Source organism: Crocodylus siamensis, chromosome 4 (genome assembly GCF_052110815.1).
Source record: "Crocodylus siamensis isolate JL-2025a chromosome 4, ASM5211081v1, whole genome shotgun sequence".
Taxonomy (NCBI): Eukaryota; Metazoa; Chordata; order Crocodylia; family Crocodylidae; genus Crocodylus; species Crocodylus siamensis.
This window is the reverse complement of record NC_143398.1, coordinates 87,622,952-87,640,706: the sequence shown is the minus strand read 5'-3', so window position 1 is coordinate 87,640,706 and position 17,755 is coordinate 87,622,952. Positions and strand designations below refer to the sequence as shown.

General features: G+C 43.4%; 1 protein-coding gene across 1 annotated transcript in view; it reads right to left on the bottom strand.

Annotated features, from left to right (window-relative positions):
• Window positions 1-4,919: 4,919 nt before the first annotated feature.
• Window positions 4,920-17,755, bottom strand: part of LOC149865969 (glutamate receptor ionotropic, NMDA 2B) — a 43,412-nt gene continuing 30,576 nt past the window's right edge. Inside the window, exons 6-9 of the mRNA XM_090042753.1 lie at window positions 14,232-14,392; window positions 11,083-11,270; window positions 9,277-9,515; window positions 4,920-6,821 (exon numbers count right to left, since the gene is read on the bottom strand). Coding sequence (XP_089898879.1) covers window positions 4,920-6,821; window positions 9,277-9,515; window positions 11,083-11,270; window positions 14,232-14,392 — 2,490 coding nt within the window. The remainder of the gene's footprint in view (window positions 6,822-9,276; window positions 9,516-11,082; window positions 11,271-14,231; window positions 14,393-17,755) is intronic.

The window sequence follows — 17,755 nt, the reverse complement described above, 5'->3', positions numbered from 1 at the left end:
TATCAGCATGCATGCTGGAGAACTCTGAAGCCAAGTGGCTCATTCTCACAGCTATATATTCTTTTAGGGCATTGTAGAAGAACCTACCTCAGCAGGTATAGGGAAAATTAAAACAGCAACTTCCTACAGGACTTCATGCTATAGAATTGACGACTTGTCTAAAGCCATTTTGGGTGTCTGGCTAGGGGAATCTGGGAGAATGTGAGGGGTGTCAGAGCAGCCAATATATATTTTTGGTTAGGGAGAGTGTAGTCTATTGTCTTCACTGACAGTGAGGGCTGAGTGCAGCTTTCCCTCATATTTACAATGTGTTGCATTACGTCCTGATACCACACTTAGAGGGCAATGTGTTATGCCATCTCACACTGCATCCTGGCATTATGTTATACCAGCCCAAGTGATGTTACCTTACTGGAGAAAGCCAGCGTGAGCACTCCAAGCAAGTTTTCAGACAAGGTCCACAGCCAGAAAGTCTCCAGGCCAGATTCCTAGTATGGTATACGGCAGAGGTCAGCAAGTTACAGCCTGCAAGCTAAACCTGGCCTGTGGAGCCTTTGGATCCAGCCTGCAGAGCTGTGCCTTATTCGACAGCATTCAACAGCAGGGGGTCTTTAACTGTGCCATGCCAGTCAGCCACTTAGGGCTCCAGCAGAGGGAGAGTTTTGCCTGTGCTGTGCCAGTCAGGAGGCACGGATTCCAGAGGAGGGGAGCTTTCACCATACCATGCCACAGAGGAGTGGCTGGAAAAAGTGTCAGCAGAGGTCATATTTTAATACCCATTCACCTCTGACCTGAACTGGGTCATTCTAGACCCTGACCCCCCCCCCCCCCACACACACACAGCTGGAAAATGTTTCCAACCCCTGGTGTATGGAACAACTCTGATTTAGGAACATTTTCTTCCCCATCCCCACATCCCCTGTTCTCCCTCAGTTAAATGCATATGCTCTGATACTGCTCCATGGCTCATGAAAACATCTCTCAGGGAGCCACATCTGGGGCTACAGGGGGGGGAGGAAGAGGAATTCAACAAATACATGGCTTAGATGTGCCAGATCCTTCCTGGTAAGTTGAAGCATTCAGTACAGATCACTGAACCACTAATGGCACAATGATTTGCACTCACTATTCTTGTACTCAGAAACTGGTGGGCAGTGATCCTATAGAGTGCCCCAGAAATACTGTATTGTTCTATGAGGAAGAAAAGAAGAGAGGGCGATGGCAGAGTGGGAGATGTAGAATTTTGTTGGGCTTCAGTATGAAAGCCCATGCTTGTCTGGAAGCATATGCAATAAGTATCACATGGGCTCTGCTTGAGCATAAACAGCACCTGCTGCTAATGTACCTGTTTGGTGCACTTGATTACTTGTAACAAAATAACACTGAAATTAAATCCTAAATTCATAATCTATATTTGATCACATCATTTTTCTTTCCTGGGTTATAATCTACCCCAGATAAACCACACACATCCTTCTGCCCCAAAGCTTCTCACCCACAGTCAGAACTTAAGTACATGAAGCCACCAGAAAAGGTCACTTATAGGAGAAAGAAGCAACTAGGCGGACTTATGGTCTAATCTGATATAACAGAAGGCAAGATACCAGACTCCTGTAGATGGACCAAAAGTTCGATCCGTTGTTGCCAGTCCTACTTTTCTGGTTGTCTCCAGAGCAGAAATTTTTGTGGTTTATGGCACAGTTAATGTTTGAAAAACGCTTTGAATGTTAACAGTGCTACACAGTATAAATGCTAAGTTTAATTATCATGGCAAACCATCATTTGCCAGTCACTGGAATTAGGGAGAGAACAAATCAGTTCAGAGAAAAGAGCCATACCAAAGCTTGCCCAAAACACAAAACCTGAACCATTTACAGAGGTTTGAAAAAAGAGTCCCATTAACTTCTTTTTGGTTTGTTTTCAGTTTTATTTCCCCACAGTGCCAACCTCTGAGCGTCTTGGTTCCAGGTGAGGGGAAAGGACTGAAAAAACCACCAGAGATCAGCTGCTATTGCCAGCTGCTAAAAAAAAAACCAAAAACCCCTTGGGAAATACCAGAAATCTCAGAAGCTCTCCCAGTCCCAAGATTTCTAAACCAAAGAAGTGTCGGAGAAGTCTCTGTAGTGTCAGGTGATGATCCAAAATGTACAGCCAAATTGATGGTTCACCCCATCACTATCAAGACAGCAGAATGCCTTGAGGCCCAAATTCCACAGAGAGATGCTGGTATAGAGAGTTTATCATCAAAAAGGGAGATGGGGTGCTTCCATCATAACATAAGAACCCTGCTGGCAAGGTTCAAGATGACGTGCCGGCGTCTTCCATTCATGAAGATAAAGGAGATGAGGGCAGTTTTGGGGTACTGAGGAATACAACGCACACGATTTTCTCGTTTTTTTCCCATTCGTACGGCCTCGACCCGCGTAAACCGCTCCAAACACTCAGCCTGAAAGTTGTAGAAAACAAACTAAACAAAAACAACCATTCCCCTCCCTCCCACCCCACGACCTGAAGAGTCACGAGAAGAAAAACACCAATTTATACAAAACGCAATAGAAACGAAATATTTACAAATGAAATGAATGTCTCCTCGGTGGCCATTGTCAGTCAATTCTGACAAGGTGCCGTGTGTTCTGGATTGCAGATCGCTTGGTTAGTTTGGTTTTTCTTTTAAAGGGAGGAGAGGGAAGGAGTAAGTAGTTCCCTGACCCCTGTTACCGGGGGTTATATTTCATAGACCTTCCTCTCTACCTTCCTCAGAAAAATATAAGAAAAGACAATGCCCACCCAAGCCACCCTTTTCTCACATCATGAAACTTTTCAGGTCCACCCCATCCCCCAGCCCAGCTTTTTAAAAAATGAGACCTTCTGTTGGCTTAAAAAAGGAGAAAGATGAGATAAAATCAACTGGTGTGTGATGGAGAGTGAGAGAAGTGGGTTTCAGCTCCGGAGAGTGCAGAAAATGTGGCTGATAAAATGGTTGTGCCTTCTGTTTTGAGTCAGTCTCATGCAATGCTCCAAGTCAACAGGGGTTTTCCTGATTGAGTGAAGACTGGTAGGTCATTGGGACAAGCCTATGAAAAAGAGTGTGGGACCATACCATAGATCTCAGGTGCTGGCCTATGGCACCACCATCAAACCTCCTGGAGAAGACAGTAAATGAAAGGGGAGGGTGACTTCTCACTCCTACCGCCTCTACCCTTTAGTTTAATTAATGTGCGTGGATACAATGGAAAGAAGTATGCTCTTGCTGATACTATGTGCACTGGGACAAGCTGTCAGTATGACTGCAGGCATGGTAAACCCTCAGGCTATTGCAGCTTTGAACCTATGCTAGTAACTTACTCTCTCTTCTACTTACACATGTACGCGCACGCATACACCCACATTTCCTCTCTTTCTCCCCCCTCCCCACATTCAATTCTAGTCTTCAGACCTCAGCACAATTGCTGTGTCTACTGCCATTTATTTGTGTCATTCCCTCCTGCCCCCGGAAGACAAGTCATGCATATTCACTGCACATTCAAAAGCATATGCATGTATTCAACAAGTGTGCACCCTCCCCTCTTGGTTATGCAACCAGACATTTACACAGTCTCCTGCCTCTTCCATACATGTTCCCTGGTGCCTCCTTTCTCCTTGTCACTGTACCAATATTAGCAGAGAGAGCTCTATTCCATTTTATAATACATTTCTTCCTGCCCGGTAAGGATGGGCAGGGAGGAAAGTTAAAACCCCTTTCTGTTTTGACTCCCTCTTTTCAAAAGGATGTAGCCAAAATGGAGTTGCCATCTCCTGAAGTGACTGCAACAGTTCATCCCCTTTGTCCTTTTTGTGCCATCTTTCTCCTTGCCTTTTCTCTGGATTGTCAAGTTTTCTTCCACTTGTTATAATGGGTTTGTTATCCAAACACCATAACTGATCTGTTTTATTTTGTTCTCTCTGCAAACATTTCAAGTATAGTGTTATCATATATACTCGTGTAAAAGCCAGCTCATGCTTTGAGCTATTTTCATGATTTAAATATACCCAAAAATGAACAGGGGTTAATTGTTAATGAACAAGCTAAGCCTTGCCTCTCACCTTTAGGTGCCCCTTATTTCAAGGCAGTCAGTATCAACCCCCAGCATACTCAGGGGTTTTCCTGAGCTCAAAGCTGCTCAGCATTATTTCCATCCCTCACATTAGCCTGTCCCAGATGTGATAACTGCGTTACCAGAACTGAACCACTGGCCAGACCTGCATATAACTCAACCTTCCCACCCCTAGCAAATTATTCAAAATTTCAGAGGAAATTTCTCAGCATATATGCAAATACATGTTTCAGCCCTAAATCCCCATGATTTTCAGGAAATAATTTAACAAGAACCACAATATAATTAACATGTAAGTGCAGCAAGCCAATCCCACCTTGTTTCCTCTTCATGCCTTCATTTTTTTTTCTAAACAGTTTTAGGAAGAATTGCCCAAGCAAGCATTTTCCTTTGTGTCCATTCCACCTTTTCTGCTCTCTTCTTGCTATACACACATCTGTGTATACCTTCACTGTTTTCAGTTAAATAAAATGAAACTACATAGTCACTGCTCCCGCTCATTTACCCTCCCCTGACTCACCCCAAACCTACACCTTCTCCGTCTTTGAAACAACCAGATACCTGACTCTTACGTCACGGGACATGTGATGGCCAGCAGTGGAGGAGAAAGGAAGGAGTGGGAAAATGGAAAGATATAAAGGAAGTGGGGAAACAAAGAGGTGGCACTTGTCACCAGTGCTGCCCTAGATAGAACTCAGAACTCCAGTATTCCATGAATAAAGAAAGAACCAGAAGAGTAGCAAATGGGAATCAAGTCTGATCCCACCCCACCCTCCCCCACTCCAATTTTCCCCCATGACCCCTTCCCACATTCCTTCCCCTCACTCAAACATCAGACTCAATACTGGAGAGTTTCTCATAAACATGCCCGTTGCTGGAGCCATTGAAAGCCCTGGGGTTTTTGTTGTTAGGCACACAGGGGTTGGACTGGTTCCCTATACAGATGTCCTTCTGGAAACGGGCTGGCACAGCCCCATGAAGGGCTGATACCACCGGCTTGTTGGTGGTGACGATGGCTCGGAAGTCCGGCCTGGCTTTGGGCCCCCCTGCCACCACAGGCTGCCTGAAGAAATAAGATTTGCTGCCGTGGAGCAAGCATTGGTCATCCCCAAAAGTTGGAATGAAAGGGTTTTGCGTGACCCGGTCGGGATAGAGCGACTTGCTGAGCATGTAGCCACTGCCGCCGGGGTTGTTGTGGTGGTGGTAGCTGGTGGCGGGCACTGAGGACTTGTTGTTGGCAAAGGTGGTCTCGTTGGCTGGCATCTCAAACATATGGGCATAGGGACTCCCCTCCAAAAAGCGGCCCTTGTCCTTCAGGCTTACACTGCGGGGGGCCAGGGCTGATTCTTCCTTCTGCAGGTCTACGAAGGTGTCATAGGAATGCTGCCGGCGAAGCTTGTTGCGGTTCTTCTTCTGCACCTTGGAGGCAGAGTTGGAAGGGCTCTGAGGATACTTGGAGGAGGAGGCGGCGCTGGTTGGCACTGGCACAGGGGCAGGCGGTTGGTCCAGCTCTTGAAGGGAGTTATCCTCACTGATGTCATAGAGGTTGCCTGCTTTCTTACACGCCTCACACCGGATGCATGGCTGGCGGGTGGAGTTCTGTCCCACCACTGCTGGAGTATAATTGTGCAGCTTAGAGGGGCAGCTACGGCAGAAATTAGCCCCACTCCGGTCCTCCCAGTCTAGGTTGGTCAGATTCTTCTCCCATGGTGCCGGCACCCCACTCACAACACCATGCTTGTGCTCATTGGCGCTTCCAAACTCCCCTGATCCATGCTTGTGGTGGGCCCTGTTGGTGCAGGGTACTCCTCCCCCTACAGCGTCACGCTTGAACTCATCTCCCCGCTCTTTGTAGATATCTGTCAGGTCCACGTGCTCCCAATGCGGTGAGTTCTCCTTGGCCCGGAACTGGTCCAGGTAGAAGTCTCGTAGCCCTTCCTTGTCCCTGAAGTAGCGCTTGTGATCGGGGGAACGGGGTGGGCGTCGGCGGTAGGCTAGTTCAATCTCATCAAATTCTCGCCGTGACTTAGCTGAGGCTGGACGTTTCTTCAGGCTGTCCTTATACTGCTGCTTCCGCCGCTTGGCAGCATTACCTTCAATATTGCCATAAGTCACCGTGTGGGTGGAAATGTCAGAGACATCTGAGCGGATCAAGTCATCGTGGCCCCCTCCACCACTGTAGCGATCACTCTTGAAGGAGAACTTGCCATAGAGATCACCTAGCTGACTGTGCTTGGAAGATGGCAAACCAAGGTCCAATGGCTTCTTACTGATGGACCTTGGCTGGGCACTGAAGGGTGGGTTGTCACAGTCATACAGTCCATCAATGGAACTGGCACTGCCAATACTGTGGGGCCGGTGGTGATGGTGGTAGTGGTCCTGATACACATTACTATCTTTCAGTTGCAAATTGCCAAAGGTCCTTTCTACCTCACTAATGTAGTCACTGAAGAGGTTCTCCTCACAAGGAGGGTTGTTATAAGACTTGCAATCAGAATGAGTGAAGCTGCGGCGGTGCTCAGAGATGTCATAGACTGATGATTCACGGCGGATAAAGTCCAGGGCACTCTGCGGAGAGCCATTGACCCCTGACAAATTGGCCATATTCTTTGCCGTGCGGAGTAGGCGCAAGATATTGGAATGGGTATTGTTCATAGTTGCTGTGGGAGAGTTCATTGCTGACTGACGTTCCTCAATGGCTACACCATGAATGCAGCTGTAGATACCCTGGAATGAAATGGAACAGGAAGAGGTGAGTGCTTACGCAAGAGGAGAGAGATATGAGAGGTACAGGACTGGGAAAACTGAACTATGAGGCAGAGAACAATTTGTCCTTGCCAAAGACCCTAAAGTTTGCCAACTTTACAGCATTACGAAATGAGATCAAACTTACATTAGCAACATATACTCTTCTCTCTGTCTTGCTCTTCCTTTCTATTTTCCTTCCCCTCCATTTCTCTTTCTCTACTTTGTTCCTTTTTACTTACTCCTTCACTCTTCTTAGATTCCCTTTCTTTCATTAATAAACAGTTTAGAGGAGAAGGACAACTCTTACTGGACAGAACTAGACGAAGACTAAGACAATCCAAGTTTGCTTCCTTAACCAGTTTAGCCTCAGACTTCCTGTGTGACATTAAACAAGTAATTTTGCCACTGCGTGACTCAGTTCCCCATCTGTAAAATGAGGATAAGAATACTTTCTCTGTCTGATCTATTTAGATATCAAGTTCCCTGGGAGTGAGTCTCTCTCTGATTACATTTGTGTGTGTACAGTGCCTAATATAACTGGAGCCCTGAGTTCAGTGTGATCTTCCAGGAAAGATATTAATATATAAAATTAATTACATTTTATTAAATCATAATACTTTCCATGTGGAAAGAAGCTTATTTATTTGAGACATAAAAAAATCAATATAACACAAGATCAGGCTCCTCTTCCAAAGCTGGTAATTCTAAAAGCAAAATTGTCTATTCTGCCGGATGTAAGTAACAACCACTAAAGTCAATAGGATTTACTCATACCTGGTAGAACTCCAGGGGAGCAAGACCACTACATATGTTATATTTGACAGCAAGAGCAAAATTTCTGTGTTGGACACGAGGGTTGAAGACTATCTAGTTTGGTCCTGAATTTACCCCCTTACAATACGGAATCACCCAGGAAGGAAACTGGTTAAAAAGAGCATACATACAGGCATATTAACCATCGGCCCAGTTTTTAAAAAAAGAAACAGAAATGATAGAGCTGATGAACAGACATTTAGATATTTAGAATTTGGATGAATGGGGAGCAAAAGAATTTTCAATGGCTTTCAAGTTAAATCTAACAAGGTTACGAGGTCCCCAGATGGACATCCCTGGAAAGTCCCTGTGCAAGCCCAAAACAGACAGTGCAACATCTTTCCATGTTTCCTGAACCAGTGCTTCTCAACCATGATGTAGAAAGACTACATTTAGGGTGAAAAAATAGCTCAGCTTCCATTACTCACTCCTTGGCCTCTCAAATTGATGCCACCATTTTATGCCAATTGCAAGGTAGACACCAATACTTTATAAAAGGGACTGGTTAACAAGACATTTCACATAGATCATTCAACAAGTAGATGGTTAATGACTCTCAGTCATACCACCAACCTGGCCGAGATTTGAAGGTAATCTAGATATGAAAGAATCTATAGTATTTTAACAATCTATTTAATATTAACAATCATCTGACACATTCAGTTTCTGATTCCTAACTTGGGATCAAACTAGAACAGCTAACATATGACATAAGACTTTTTTACCCACACTCAGCCGAACTATCTAATATCCCCCAAACAGTGTGGTACAGTACAATGTATGCCTCGAACAACCATTCTTTGACACACTAAATTCCAAAGCAGTGGGCAGTGATGTCAGAAACACAGAATTATGACCTCTTTTCAAGATGGGGCAGGAGGAGAAGCAAGAAAGTGGGACACAGATGTCTACAACAGTAGCAAAGGGATCACACATAAATGATTCACTGAAGAAGCTACCTCATACGTAAATGTTTGCCATGAAGGCAGATTTTGCATTAGGTGTGTGCTGAAAACAAGTGATCCTCCTTTTGGGAGGGATTTTTGTATGATTCACAACATGATTTTTGGTTAAAAAAGTCAGTGTCCACAACAACCACAGGCCAGTGCTGATCTGCGACAAGTTTATCTATAAAGCTCCAACACACAGGGCAACAACAGACTTCTCAATTACTTCTAAAATTATTGACTAGAGCCAAAGGAAAATTGGTTCAGGTAGAAGAATCAAGAACTGCCCTAAACTTCCTCCAGGAAATCAACATTCTTTAAGGACATTTTGGAGGGTTAGAAAAACGACACTTTTTTTTTTACCTTGCCTTTTATTTTTCCAACTGTTCCACCATTATTGGTTCCAAATGAGACCAGAATTTACTAAATAATCTGAGGAAAATGCAGACTTCTTAAGGAAAGTGGTGGAAACCCTTGTAACATTTAAAATAGACAAAGCACTGGAGATACACACACACACACACACACACACACACACACACATATATATATTATGTTGGATGTCCATAATTGAGACAGTCAAAATAATCTAGTAGGACTTCCTATTTTTTAACTTCTATAACCAGATGACTTAACTTCCCCATTGTTCCTTTGTATCATCTGAAGACACTCACCCTGCTGATAGAGAAGACCATACCAGGCTTGCCAGAGCAGACACCCATGAAGCAGTGACGGAATTGCCAGTAGAAGAGATGCTCACAGATGAAGGTGATGAGGCTGAGAGCCATGGCTGCTCCCAGCATGTAGAAGACCCCTGCCATATTGTCTATGTCCAGTTGGCTGCTCATTACCTCATTCTTTTCATTATGACAAATGCCAGTGAGCCAAAGAGCTTCCAACTCCTCCATCTCTCCTAGAAAGACAAAAAATAAAGTTGAGTCGGTTCTATGCTGACTATAAACTCCAAGCCGTAGCAAACTGGAATAGAAGTTGGCCTCAAGTCTTTTCTACTGTCTGAGCTCTGGTTTTATAACTGCAGTCTGACCATGGTGGAGTTCTGTCTGTATAGCTCCTTGCCTAGCACTTCTGGCAGGATGCAGTGTTCATAGTAGTAAGAAATGTAGTGATTTGTTGGAGGAGAAATACAAGGACAAGACTCTGCCATAACCAGAAGCTAGAATGAAAGGCTGCATCATAAAAACACACCTGCCAAACTACCAAAGTTCTGAAAGAACTGCTAAGGAAAATTCCATTCCATGTCAGTAGAGACCTTTCTTCTGAAACTTTCACTGTGGATATCAGATCAGTGGAGGGAGAAAACAGCCATTACTACAGATGTTTACAAACATATTATTTTTCTCAATGAAAATATCCCTGCTCAGGTTTAAATTCACTGACATTTCACATTTTAAATTTTCCACACAATTCCATAACTGGTTTTTGACTAGCTAAAAAAAAAATCACTTATTAAAATATTTCCCTACTATATTTATCAAAATATTTTTCAATTTTGTCAAAATGTCTATTTTTTGATCAGGTCAAATTATCAACCACATATACCAAGTAACAATGGAGCTTTCCTAGCTTGCCTGTACTGCACACTTATCCCTATTAACCGTATGGCTCATAATCTATGCAAACCTTCAAAAACTGAATTCTGGGACTACTTTTCAGATTTTAGGAGAAACTGGAGGTTATCCATACTTTTCAGGATCAGACATGAGATCTTATGTTCGAATGGTATTACATTGCACAGTCAGGTACATTGTGGGTGTTTTATACTTTTCAGAATAAGCTTTCTGAATGGTAGTTAATTCTCTGCTAAAATATGTCAGTTCTAATAATCTTCCTGTATTTATTTTCCTGTACCTTTATTTCTGATTTAAGAAATCTATTCATTTACACGATAAGATAAGAATTTTAATTTTCCAATAGAAGTGTCCTGAAAGGAGTGGTATGGGGAAGGAGGGAGAAACTGTAGAAAATTCTTCCCAGAGTGAAGCTCTCATCCCATCAACAATGTACCATATATTTTTTTTTTAAGTAATACCTAATAAGGATGAGGGCAAACTAGTTTGAATCCATTAAGAGCTGAAGAGTTCTTCAAAATTTACTACTGAATTCCTAATGGAATAATTCTTGCAAAGTCCATTTTTACTAGTGTCTTTGATTATGGCCAGGAACCTGGAAGTATTACTAATTCACAAGGGAAAATCTGCTTTCACAAGACTTCTGAAAGAAAGATACTCAGATAAGCTTAACATACACTTTTGATCTGATGCATACTTTTTATCAAATCTTTGAAACTGTTTATATTTCCACTCATGTGGCTCTATCTTTTCATTAGTAACCTATTTTTATTAATCTCCCATTATCTACCAAGTCTAAAACAGTAGGGTAGGGATGAGAGCAGCAAATTCCACACAGATAGGATCTAACAGAGATCAAGGAAACCCAATCTTTTTGTTGAGATCACTTACCATCACCAAAAAGCTGAAGGATGGCAAGGTCAACCTGCCGCTTCCAGCCAGAGTCCTTTTGGATGGCAATGCCATAGCCTGTGGAGGCAAACACCTTCCCACTTCCAATTGTTACCAGTTTACAGCCCTCGTCTCTGCCAGCCATGTAGTTTAGCACTGCTGCGTCATAAATGAAGGCATCCAACTTCCTGCATAGGTGTAAGAAAAAACAGAGGGTATGCAGTAAAAAAAAAAGATTCTATGCAAGTTCAAATCACAATACATAGCAATTCCCTTTCCTTGCAAAAAATGTGGTTTGCTAGCTATGGATGAGAGGAACCAGTCCAGATCGAATACTGTATACTGCATTCTGAAACTTCACAGGGAGCAACTAAAATCTGAGCCTTGAATCTTAATTTTCAAAGTGGAGGAGATTAGGTGAAGAGATTAGGTAAGGACCTATCTCTGTTTTCCTGACTTCCAACATGGTCTCCAGTGAGTTGATGTGGAAGAAGAAATAAAACAAAAACCTATTGCAAGGTCAAGGATGAATAAAGAGGAAGATAAAGGAACATCTATAGTCATCTTAAATGTTTATAGTACCTTTCATCTCGAAGGATCCTGAAATGCTCTACAAAATACATGGATGCTATATAAGAAATTAGGATTTGAAGTAAGGCAAAAGATCATTTCTAGCTGAAATGGCTGGCATGATTTAGCTAGCTTAAAATACTGAGTTTAACACCCCTATTAAAAAAGTCCCAGCAGATCTTTAATGATAGCAATTGATCAGGTCATTGATCGATTTATGTCTAACCATGAAGATGGGTATTATCACACCCTGCTTGTAGAGCACTGAGGCTGGTCGGAGACTGGACAAGCACCTAGCTGGGGTCATCTGATCCCACAACACTCTTTACTGCCTATGGTATGGGGTCGAACTCAATGACCTACTGAGGTCCCTTCCTCCCCGAACATCTATGAATCTATAAGACCATGTCTATACCACCTTCCAACTGTGCTAGGGAGTGCAGTGGTGAAGCATGGCATGGCCATTCGGCACATGCTACACTTTGAAAATATTTAATGTAGCCATCCTTCAAGTGGCACTGGGATGTACCTAAAGCTTTTGCTCTCAGGTGTACTGAATAGCACATGCCCAGGCTACTCTAAAGACATTTATGTTACACTTTTGGGGTGTAGTACATGCAGAGTAGAGATGCCCTGAGAAACTTATTCCAGATTGATTTAGAGAACCACTAATGTTGGCACTGTGACTAGATGACACTGGTGGATGTGGTTTGGAGAAGTCAGGTAGTCTTTCTTTTCTCCCAGTAAAAATATTGATTATTTGGAAAGAAACACCAACTCAAGGAAAAATGCTTTATCGGTGGCAGGTTAGGGTGTTGTGTCTTGTGGTGTGTCAGGGTTGATTACAGTTTTACAGAGAGTTTAGATTATGGATTTGTATAAATTGGTTTGGCTAGGGATGATCCTGCCTCTGATGACCTCTGGAGGTCCCTTCCAGCCCTAATTCTCTATGATTCTATGGTTTACATCTTCCAAATAACCAGAGATTGCAAGAGAGTAAAACTTTCTGCTAAGTATGAAATGAAGAACTTTCATCTTCCAACCCTTTCGCCACCATACGCACCCACCCACCCATTCAATTCTGTCTTGAGTGGGTGGTTAGACTAGATGATCTCCTGAGGTCCCTCCCAGCTCTAGTCTTCCATGATTCTAACCCCCTATTGGAGTGCATGTATGTTTCCAAGGTAGTATCTTCCCCATTCAGTTCAAATTTATTCCTAGGGGGTGGTCTATCCCAAAGTTAGTATAAATCAGTGTTGACTTCAACCTGGTATATATTTCTAGGATGACATCTCTCTCATCTATATATTTCCAGGACAGAGCATATTTATTTCCTGGATGACGACTACCCTGGCACGTGTTCATTCCCAGGATGGCATCCAGTAATTGTACAGTCATTTGTAATGGGCTACGCTCCTCTGACTCAGGCAAATGGGTTAGAAATATTCAGTCAATCTAGTAATTAAATTGGCTGAACATCCTTTCATACTTCAGAATGAACCTTATCAGAGAGTGCAGTGCTTCTGCAACCCAGAGTGAGACACAAGGAGCAAAGATCTTGTTTTTCCCCACAGGGGTTCCTTTCTTTTTCTGTGTCCTTGTGACAAGGTATTTAGCAGAATTTGCAGAATTGCTGGAATCTTGAAAGGGCCAAACCATGAGCAATTCTGTTATGGCCTTGGACTTGTGATTTCTGGGCTGTCACCCCTTCACCTTAATGCCCGCAGCACCCCAATCCCCCTATAAGGGTGAGTTTCTGAAAAATCAATCTGAGGCTTGATACGGAAGGGGCTGCCCTTATCCACAGAGGATAGGGACTTATGAAAAACAGCAGGGTTTCTGTCTGCTCATAGAGGGCATTCTGGTAGCTGTTAGAATGGGGCAAAGGGCTAAAAGCAAACTATTTTCAGTGAGTTTTTCCCTTTCTGCTTCCCAAAGATGTGTGAAAAAACTCTGATTTCATATATATATATTCATGATTCAAAAATATTTTGACAGGCATTTTATGCAAAGATATTTTAGCCTCTGAGTCATTCACAAACAAATTACTTTGACTATGTCATTGTCTATATGATATTCATTGTTGCTAAGCTGGCCTGTGACATTTAGGCTCCCTAACTGACTTAATCTTTCATGGTATAAAAAGGGAATCAAAACAGTATCAGGAGGATTGTGCAAACATTTCTGGGACAAACTTTGGCCACAAAGTACTGCAAGTACTGGCTCTGCAAAGGCATAGGCGTCTCCTCATACATAATAGCTTGTACCAGCAAGATTGCTCGTACTAACATGTATGCAAATAAATATTCACATGAGGTTCGCTCTCTCCAAAAATATTCCTGTGAACAAACAAAATCAAACAAAATCACTTGTGTAGATATTAACAGAAAACTAGCAAAAAAGAATGGTGAATAGCATCAAAACAAAATTGCCTTGGTAACTGTTGTAGAGTTTGTGATATTTTTGGCACTTTGAATATCATAAAGAATAGTCACTGAAGTCCAACAGAAAATTCCCAGACACTCAAGACAAGAAACCAAGCTTACATTGTGGACAAATGTAGAAGACGGCAGCCTTACCCAGTTTTTAGTGATAACAGTGCATCCCCTACCCCCCTCTGATTGAACTTCACCATGTAGCTATGCATTTCAGGGTAGTTGTTGCGAATGTTCCTTTCTGTGCTGCCGTTGGGAACTGTCCCAAAGCGGAAAGGGGGTGAGAAGTCATTAGGTTTCTGGAACTGGAGGGAGAGAAAAAGAAAACTTCTCAGAACTTTCATCAATAAATAGTAGTTTTCATGAAATAATCCATTTTGTTGAACAGGAGAAAGTTTTGTTGGGACACAGAAATTAGCTTCCAACTTCTTTAAAATCATATGGAAAGCTGCTTTCAAACACAGTAGCCTCTGGTTAAGAATCAGAGAGTGAAACCAACCAATATAGTTTCACTAACAATACACAGTTTATACAAAAGTTCACTAAGGAGTCTGAATGAAACCCCCCAAAAAATCAGCTTCAAGAATGAAAAATAATGTTTTTTAAAATCTTTTACAAAATAACCTAATGTGTGGGTTTGGAACATATGTAAGAAAAGGTTTTTCAGAAATGATAAAGAAGACTTACTCTGCCAGCATTACTGTATTTTTTAAATCTATTTTTCAGCTTTGGAACAGACACTGGGCTACCTGTTTTCTGTCTGATGGAGAAACAGTTTTCTCATGAAGAAACAGTCTTCTCACAACCCCTCATACTCAAATTAGCAAACTGAGATTTTGTTTTCTAACTTTTGGGTGTTTCTCTTGACTCAGAGTCTAAATCCTATTAGAGCTTTGCTTGTTTCTAATGGCAAGTGATGCCTGAAACAAAGATGGAAGAAGTAATCCTCCAAGTCCTTTGCTGCTCCCAAGAAATACAATCATCATAAAACTCCCCCATGACTGTAAGGCTGTAAGATTTTATATGCCACTTGCTTAACTCAAGTCACAATCAGTGCTTTCTGGGGTTTTATGAGCAGTAAAATTTAGCACTGCCGATTATCAAGACTTCTTAAAACCCACAGAACAGGCAGATGGGAAGAAGCACAAAAAACTGCAAGCCAGGAACTGAATAAGTAGTAAAAAAAAAAAAAAATACATACAGCGGTCAGTCTGGTAGATAGAAAAATCTGTCCCTTGGTAGTTCACAGTGGTATTTTGCACAGTGCACCCTGCTAATTACTATCTTTTGACCATGCTTAGTGAGATCTTTGTCTAATGACCAAAGTGACCATGTACCACTTATGCTTTGTGCACAGAATATACCAGATCCAGTAATGTGTGCATTGCCTTGTACTGTGTAGAATAAATTAGTCCCATAAAAAGCATATCTGTTCAATCTGCTGGGTGTGTTAACATCATTTCACAGCTATTTGTGTGTATCCATCCCCTATCCTGGATGAGTTAGGGAATCATCTCCCTAGTTAGGATGAGTTTGACCGGGTTGTGTGTGTATATGAGACAGTGAGAGAATAAGAAGACGTGCATGCACCATTGCTCCTAAAAGGATGGAAAACGTCAGCGCTATTTCCCAAAATACAGGCCTGCACTTAAAGGAGTTCTCAAGATGTAAACAGGCAATAAGGTGCCTCTCCAGAAACTTAACCCTCTCCCAAAGGGAGAAGACAAGCTCATAACTATCAAAAATTGTAATGAGAGTAAATTTTGATAGAATAAAATCACAGCAGCATGTTAAAGCTATTATTAGTCATCACATTGATTAGGAAAATGCCTTAAGACCAACCAAGCATAGGGCTGACTATGTGAGGCACTACAAACATAGAACCATTGGGTGCTTCCTACCTCCCAAAGCTTGCAATCTTGATAAGTAAGCTCCCTGACCCCCAGGGAGACAACACTGAAGCAGAATGAACAACGTTATGGCACTGAATGGGCACATTAGTCTCATGGTCTTTTCAGGGATGGGCAGGGGGAGGAGGATTTCATTTGAGGATAAATTAAATGGGGAAAAAAAAGGAAAGGAAGAGGAGGCACTAGAGGGAAGGAGAAGAGTTCAAAGCAGAAAAGGAGGGGGTAAGAGGGGCAGTGGGGGAGTGAAGGTGGGGTGGAGAGACTGTGAGGGAGAGGAAGGAGGAGAGGATTGGAGTAAACAGGCTGCCAGCACAGAACACAGAAATGCAGTCAAATGCTTCAGAAAGCAGTAGCATAACCAGGGCAGGGCAAGCAGGGCACTAGGCCTGGGCATTGACTGAGGGGGTCCAGAATCCCCCAACCCAGCTGAGAATCTACCACGGCCAGGAGGGTCTTGTTCTGCCCTTGGTCAGCCACAGAAGGTGGGCAGAACAGTGCTGCACCACAGCACATCTGGACAGCATGGAGCAAGTGAAATGGTGCTTCTCCCTGGGGGCTTCTGCTAGAGCAGGCACAGCCCTGAACCCAATATGTATGCATGAGAGAGGTGAGATGCAAAAAAGTCAGTAGGATCAATGCCCAGGAAGCCTGGCCATGGAGCTACTGATGCTGGGGCTGATGCTGCTACAGCAGGGGCAGCAATAGCCCATGCAGATAAGACTTCCCTTCCCCTAGCCCACCTTCTCCCCACATCTACGATGGTCAGCACACTCTTGCCCCATGCTCCCCCCCCCAAGGGGCTCAGTTTGCTCTCTACAACTCTGGCAGAAAGTTCTTTGAACATCCAAGGTCTCTGCCTTGGTTGCTTCTATGGTTGTTCCTACTGGCTGGAGTCTTGGCTAATTGTTCCCCACAGGGTTTCTCATAGAGTCACGTGGCAAAAGAGAGGGGAGAGATCACCCAAGTGTGTGCAGGGGGATTCCTCTGTACAGCTATGGCTCTGGGTAACACTGGACTGTAGCCCTTCCCCAGTGTACCAGTTGCAGATTTTGCCACTTCTACAGCTGGTGGTTGGACCTAAGAGGAATAGTCACATCTATTACCACACTGTTCAACATCTTCATCAGTGACTTGGACAAGGGGGTAAAAAGCACCCTGTTCAAATTTGCTGATGACACTAAGATGTGGGGGGATGTGGGCGCACTAGAAGGAAGCAACAGACTACAATTGGACCTAGACAGGTTACAAGGGTGGGCGGACGAGAATAGGATGGGATTCAACACTGACAAGTGCAAAGTGATGCACCTGGGGAGGAACAACCGGCACCATACCTACAGGCTGGGAAACTCCCCTCCTGTCAGCACAGAGGCAGGAAAAGGTCTTGGAGTCATCATTGACTCCAAGATGAACATGGGCCGGCAGTGTGGGGAGGCAGTCAGGAAGGCCAACCGCACCTTGTCATGCATTCACAGATGCATCTCGAGCAGGTCCAAGGAGATTATCATCCCCCTCTACATGACACTGGTCAGGCTGCAGCTGGAGTACTGCATCCAGTTCTGGGCACTGCACTTCAGGAGGGATGTGGACAACATGGAGAGGGCCCAGAGAAGGCCACTCGCATGATCAGGGGACAGCAGGGCAGGCCCTATGAGGAGAGGCTACGGGACCTGAACCTGTTCAGCCTCCAGAAGAGAAGGCTGAGGGGGAATCTAGTGGCCTGTTAAAAACTAGTCAGAGGGGACCAGCAGGCACTGGGGG